This window comes from Alexandromys fortis, unplaced genomic scaffold, assembly GCF_014885135.2.
Source record: "Alexandromys fortis isolate MF-2015 unplaced genomic scaffold, M_Fortis_MF-2015_v1.1 scaffold_230, whole genome shotgun sequence".
Classification (NCBI taxonomy): domain Eukaryota; kingdom Metazoa; phylum Chordata; class Mammalia; order Rodentia; family Cricetidae; genus Alexandromys; species Alexandromys fortis.
This window is the reverse complement of record NW_026068206.1, coordinates 2,102,789-2,109,590: the sequence shown is the minus strand read 5'-3', so window position 1 is coordinate 2,109,590 and position 6,802 is coordinate 2,102,789. Positions and strand designations below refer to the sequence as shown.

General features: G+C 39.2%; 1 protein-coding gene across 1 annotated transcript in view; it reads right to left on the bottom strand.

Annotated features, from left to right (window-relative positions):
• Positions 1-6,802, bottom strand: part of Satl1 (spermidine/spermine N1-acetyl transferase like 1) — a 49,215-nt gene that overhangs the window by 17,906 nt on the left and 24,507 nt on the right. The window contains exon 4 of the mRNA XM_050130213.1: positions 4,674-4,725. Within this exon, the coding sequence (XP_049986170.1) occupies positions 4,674-4,725 (52 nt within the window). The remainder of the gene's footprint in view (positions 1-4,673; positions 4,726-6,802) is intronic.

Here is a 6,802-nt window from a genome sequence, read left to right as displayed (position 1 = left end):
ACTGAACCTGATAGAAGAGAAAGTGGGAAGTACTCTACAACACATGGGCACAGGAGATCACTTCCTATATATAATCCAAGCAGCCCAGATATTAAGGGCAACATTGAGTAAATAGGACCTACTGAAACTGAGAAGCTTCTGCAAAGCAAAGGACACTGTCACTAAGACAAAAAGGCAACCCACTGATTGGGAGAACATCTTCACCAACCCCCAACAGACAAAGGTCTGATCTCTAAAATATATAAAGAACTAAAAAAACTAGACTTTAAAATGCTAGTTAACCCAATTAATAATTGGGGCACTGAACTGAACAGAGAATTCTCAACAGAAGAAGTTCAAATGGCCAAAAGACATTTAAGGTCATGATCAACCTCCTTAGCGATCAGGGAACTGCAAATCAAAACAACTTTGAGATACCATCTTATACTTGTCAGAATGGTTAAAATAAAAAACACCAATGATAGCCTTTGCTGGAGAGGCTGTGGAGGAAGGGGTACCCTCCTCCATTGCTGGAGGGAATGCAAACTTGTGCAATCTCTATGGAAAGCAGTGTGGCCCTTTCTCAGGAAATTTGGGATCTACCTACCCCAGGACCCAGCAATTCCACTCTTTGGAATATACCCAAGAGATGCCCTATTATACTACAAAAGTGTTTGTTCAACTATGTTCATAGCAGCATTATTTTTAATAGCCAGAACATGGAAACAACCTAGATGCCCTTCAATGGAAGAATGGATGAAGAAATTGTGGAATATATACATATTAGAGTACTACTCAGTGGTAAAAAAAAATGAACTTTGCATGCAAATGGATGGAAATAGAACACACTATCCTGAGTGAGGTAACCCAGACCCAAAAAGATGAACATGGGATGTACTCACTCATAACTGGTTTCTAGCCATAAATAAAGGACATTGAGCCTATAATTCGTGATTCTAGAGAAGCTAAATAAGAAGGTGAACCCAAAGAAAAACATATAGTTATCCTCCTGGATATTGGAAGTAGACAAGATTGCTGGGCAAAAAATGGGAACTTGGGGGTGGGGTGGGATGGGGGAAAGGGGAGATGGAGAGAGAGATGTGAGAAGGGGAGTTTGGGAAGAGCTTGGGGGAATGGGATGGTTGTGATAAAGAAAGGGTGGATATGGGAGTAGGGAAGTATATATCTTAATTAAGGCATCCATTTTAGGGTTGGCAAGAGTCTTGACTCTATAGGTGTTACCAGGGGTCCAGAGAGATATCCACAACCAGGTCCTTGGGCAGCTGAGGAGTGAGAGCCTGAAATGGCCCGATCCTATAGCCATACTAATGAATATCTTGCATATCACCATAGAACCTTCATTTGGCGATGGATGGAGAGAGAGACAGAAACCCACACTGGAGCACTGGACTGAGCTCCCAAGGTCCAAATGAGGAGCAGAAGGAGGGAGAACATGAGCAAGGAAGTTAGGTCTTCGAGGGGTGCACCCACCCACTGAGACGGTGGGACTGATCTAATGGGAGCTCACCAAGGCCAGCTGGACTGGGACTGAATAAGCCTGGGATAAACCCAGACTCGCTGAACATAGCAGACAATGAGGACTACTGAGACCTCAAGGACAATGGCACTGGGTTTTGATCCTACTAAATGTACTGGCTTTGTGGGAACCTAGTCTGTTTGGATGCTGACCTTCCTAGACCTGGATGGAGGGGGGGGAGGACCTTGGACTTCCCACAGGGCAGGGAACCTTGACTGCTCTTTGGACTCAAGGGGAGGGACAGCAGAGTGGGGGGAGTGGGAGGGAAAAAGGAGGCGGAAGTTTTTAATAAAAAAATTACTCTTTTATGAAAAAATAGTGGAGGGAAATAACATATATTGAAAGTAGACTCAGCAGCATGAAACTAGCGTATCTCATCTATTCTTTCTTCATTTTGCCTGATGTAAAAATAGTTCTTTCAACCCTTACTGAGATTATTATTTTTAATATTCAGTAAGCAGCTTTCAGTTAACCTTTCATTCATTTTTAAAATTGTAAAAGATGTTCAATCATAATTTTCTCAAAAATAAATCTCTTTGAAGATCCCCTTAAAAAAGATCATGAAAAGAGTGTGACGGGAGCACGGCATTCACGTGGCAGGGACAGTGGCAGGAAATGTAGTAAGGAGCATGGCAGGAGTATAGCTAGTGTGTGGCAGGGAGCATGGCATGGAACATGGTAATGAGCATGGCAGGGAGTGTGGCAAGAGCATGGCAGGAGCATGGCAAGAGTGTAGCAATAGCATGGCAGGAACATTGCAAAAACGTGGCAAAGAGTGTGGCAAGAAGTATGGCAAGAGAGCAGCAGGGAGCATGGCAGGAGTATAGTGAGTGCCTGGCAAGAGCGTGGCAAGAGCAGGGCAGAAGCATGGCAGGAGTGTGGCAGGGAGCATGGCAATAGCATTGCAGGAGCATGGCAAGAGCATGGCAGGAACGTGGCAGGAGAATAGCAGGGAGCGTAACAAGGAGTGTGGGAGTAGTGTTGAAAGGAGCATGGCAGGGAGCATGGCACATAAGATAGGTGATGCTGGAGCAATAGCTGAGAGCTACATCCTGATCCTCAGGCTGAGAGAGACAGAGAAAGACATAGAGTTAGGGAGATGGAGAGTGAGACGGGAGAGAAAGGGGAAGAAAAAAGGAGAAAGTGGAGGAGAGGAAGAAGAAGGAAGGAGAGGAGAGAGAAAAGAGACTCATCTTGGCTTGGGCTTTTGAATCCTCAAGGCCCATTCCCGGTGATATTCTTCCTCCAAGACCACACCTCCTAATCTTAATCCTTTAAAATATTGCCACTCACTAGTGACTAAGCACTAAGCATTTAAATATATGAGCTTATGGGGGTCATTTTTATTCAATGTACTAAAGTCCCACTTAAAACATTCAACAACTTGTCTCATTCAAAGTCCCAGAATATTCCATATTCTTCTAAACAACGGTGAGCTCAGGACTATCCCAGAAATGATCGAGTGCCTGGCAACTTCTGTTTTAGATACTGTTGTATTGCTGTGAAGAAATACCATGACCAAGGCAACTCTTACAAAAGAGTTACATTTAATTGACAATTTAGAAGATTAGTCCATGATCATAATGGTGGGAAGTAGACAGGCATGGCACTGGGCACTGGACTCTGGAGCAGTAGCTGAGAAATTTACATTCTGATCCACAGGCAGCAAGCAGAGAGAGAAAGAGAGTCACTGAGTCTGGCATGCGCTTTTGAAATCTCAAAGCCCATCCCCAGTGACACACCTCCTCAAAAAAGGCCTTTTCTCCTAATCATTCCTAAACAGTTCATAAACTAGAGGTCACTTTCATTCAAATGACCATATCCACCATCCTTTTTTTTTTAAAAATTGATACAGATTCCAAAGAACTCCAAATATTCAAAACAACTTTAAAAGAGAAGAATAAAGTTGGAGAATATGCATTGCTTAATTTTGAAATTCATTATAATGTTATAGTAATTAAAACAGTATGCTATTGAAAAGAGGCCTGATATATAGACCCACCAAGCAGAAACAGGGTCTTAAAATAAATACAAATTTAGCCAGGCGGTGGTGGCACATGCCTTTAATCCCAGCACTCGGGAGTCAGAGGCAGGCAAATCTTTGTGAGTTCAAGGCCTGGTCTACAAGAGCTAGTTCCAGGAAAGGCTCCTAAAGCTGCAGGGAAACCTTGTCTCAACAAACCAAGAAAGAAAAAGAAAGAAAAAAGAAATAAATACAAACTTATTAGGATAACCAATTTATTATCAAGGTACCAAAACCATTAGTTAAGGAAAAGACTGACTTTCCAATAAATCATCTTATGAAAACTATATTTCCATATATAAGATAACAAAGTTGGAACCTTATTTTTATCATATTCAGAATATAGCTTGAAATAGATCAAAACCACCAGTGTAGATGTAAAAGTAGAAAACTGTCAGAAGAAAATGTAAGAAATCACTTTATTTGGCAATGCTTTCTTAAGTTTATCTGACAACAAAAGTATAATAAAAGAAAAAGTAAAAGGAAAAATAGAGAAACTAAACCTCAACAAAATAACATACTATAAGAGTAGTAAAAAATATCTCCAAAGAGTATAAGAAATTCTTTTGTGGAAAGTTTGCAATAGATTATGTACATTCTTAAATATTTAACTTTAAATGGCTATCCTTCAGTAGATTCTCTTTTTTTTCCTTCAGTAGATTCTTATAGTGTTTAATAAATGACATTCTTTCTTTGATCTTTGCCAAACATGATGCTTCACCATCTTTTAGCCTTCCTATTATTATGTAAAAAGTTCAAATTCATGACAATTTTCTATATTATCTATTAATATTTTGTTATCAAATATAACATAAATAACTTTTTTCAAAGCTCTTACCAACATATTGCATGTTAAACAACACTTTTTGACCAGTCATACATATTTTATATTTTGAAATGCATTTACAGTCTATGGTATCTGCAAAGGACGAGCCATTATGTATCCATTTATGCTAAAAAGAGGGAAAATGAAAAGTAGTGAACATTGAAAAGGCCATGGAATTTGTGTATTGTATATTTCACTATTACTAATAGGATCACGTTTTGTAACAATTGCAGCAGCTTCTGTGTATTTATTCTGTGTGCATGCATTCAAGTTTTTATCTGTTCGAAAATTAGCAGAAAACATCTTACCCATTTCTGTTAATGTTACTTCTCCTTGCATACCCTCATAGGAAGCCAATTCCTGTCAAAGTAGAAAAAAACTTTCAGCTGATGATTTAGTAAATATTATAATATTTAAAATATTTATTGAACATTATGACACAGGTATCCTGTGATGTGTTAAAAAAGAAGTCAGACTTGATCGTAGTTATCTACAAATTAAAATATGAAGCAGCAATACAACACAAATTAGGTAGATAAGTAGTTGGCAGCTAGATGATAGTCGACTTATAGAGAGATAACAGACATATGATAAATTTGATATCTCAGTTTTGTGAAGGTTAACTTTCTGAATTACTAGCTTTGGGTCCAGTAAGAACCTGTAAAGAACCTGTAAAGAAAAACTTGTTTGTGGGCAGTCACAATCACAATGTTTATTTTTATTATTTTACAGAAAAATTCGTGACATGTTTTTGCCTAACTTTTGCTAGTGTAACTTCAGAATTTTAAAATTATGCCATGTATTATTATTATTAACATTATTATCATACATCCAAATTATTTCTTTTGTGATATTTATCTCATGCTTGAAAAGTAATAAAATATTTATTCTTGCTCTTCTTTGTCTGTTTATTTTTGTTGAGGACATTAATTTTACAAAGTTCTGGGTTTTATTGTCTTACATTCTTAATAATTGCTTTGTGTGTATATTTTTGTGACTGTAAACACTGAGATAGAATGTCACCATCAAATCTACTCTGTCAATCCCATGCCATTAGTTGAAAAACCCCTCTTTTTTTTCTGTGATTTGAAATTCCCCTTATTTCAACTACCACAGTATCACGTGTACTGTAGAGAACTTCTAGACTCTAAATTTCACTGTGTGAGACAGAGACAACACAGAGTAGACCAAGATGTGAGTGACCAGCTTCCCAGCTGGATAGCCCAGACTTTGGGCCCTAGGCCCTGGGACAAAACCCTGGGCCTCTCCCCCACTCATCTCAGTGGCACTAGCCAATAAGCTGGCAAGGCTTCTGTGGGCAGACTGTCCCACCACCCCCACATCTGGCCCTGTAACCTACAAGTCCCACTCCATCCCCAAACCCATGTGACCTCAGAGCTCCCTGAGACAGAGACAGCCGCTGCACTGATCCCTCCAAGAGAGGATTACTGAGACACAAACACTGACTGCAACAATCTGACCAAGAGACAAAGATACTGCCTGCACCAATTGGAGGAAGAGGTGAGAAGACCCCAATGCAAGAATACATTCAACAACCTAAAGACAGAATGAAAAATTCCCTTAAACATGGAGGAAGGGGAAAATGTGGTCAGGGTGTCAAAATAAATAATTTTTTAAGAAAAAAAAAGAAAAATTCCCTTAAAGAAATAGAGGACAAAAATCGGAAGAAATCAATAAATCTCTCAAAAAAAAAAAGCCAAGAATAAAACATCAAAACAAATGAAGGGAATAGTTCAAGACTTGAAAATTGAAATAGAAGCAACAAAGAAAACACACCAAGGGAATTCTAGAAATGAAACATCTGAGTAAATGAACAAGAACTATAGGTACAAGCATAACCAACAGAATGCAAGAGATGGAGGAGAGAATCTCAGGTATTGAAGATATGATCAACAAAATAGATTCACTGTAAGACGTAAAGACAATTCTAAAGCCATTTTTGACAATTCTGAATCCTCTCAACCTCCGTGCCATAGTGCTTCCCCCTCCTCCCCTGGGAACCAAGGACCTAACAGCTACACATGCACATACTCAGTTCCTGAACAATTACCCATATACGTATGTTTTGATTCAGTCCCCTGGGAAATGGGGTCAAAATGATCTCTTACCTCATCTGATCTGGCAAGAGCTCTCCAGCCAATTATTGATAATAGCCCTTTTGAATAAGCCAATCACAACCCCCCTTGTTTCTGTGGCCTTCTCCTTTAAAAGTAGCCTGTGCCGACCACATACTCGGTAACAAAGCAAACTTCCCCAGTTACAAAAAAATATCCGTAACCTCCTGTGTCTTATCAGATCATCATGGATTAAAGTTAGAATTCAACAACAATGCTACCCCCAGAAAGCCTACAAACTCATGGAAACTGAACAGTCAACTACTGAACCACACCTGGATCAAGGAAGAAATAAAGAAAGA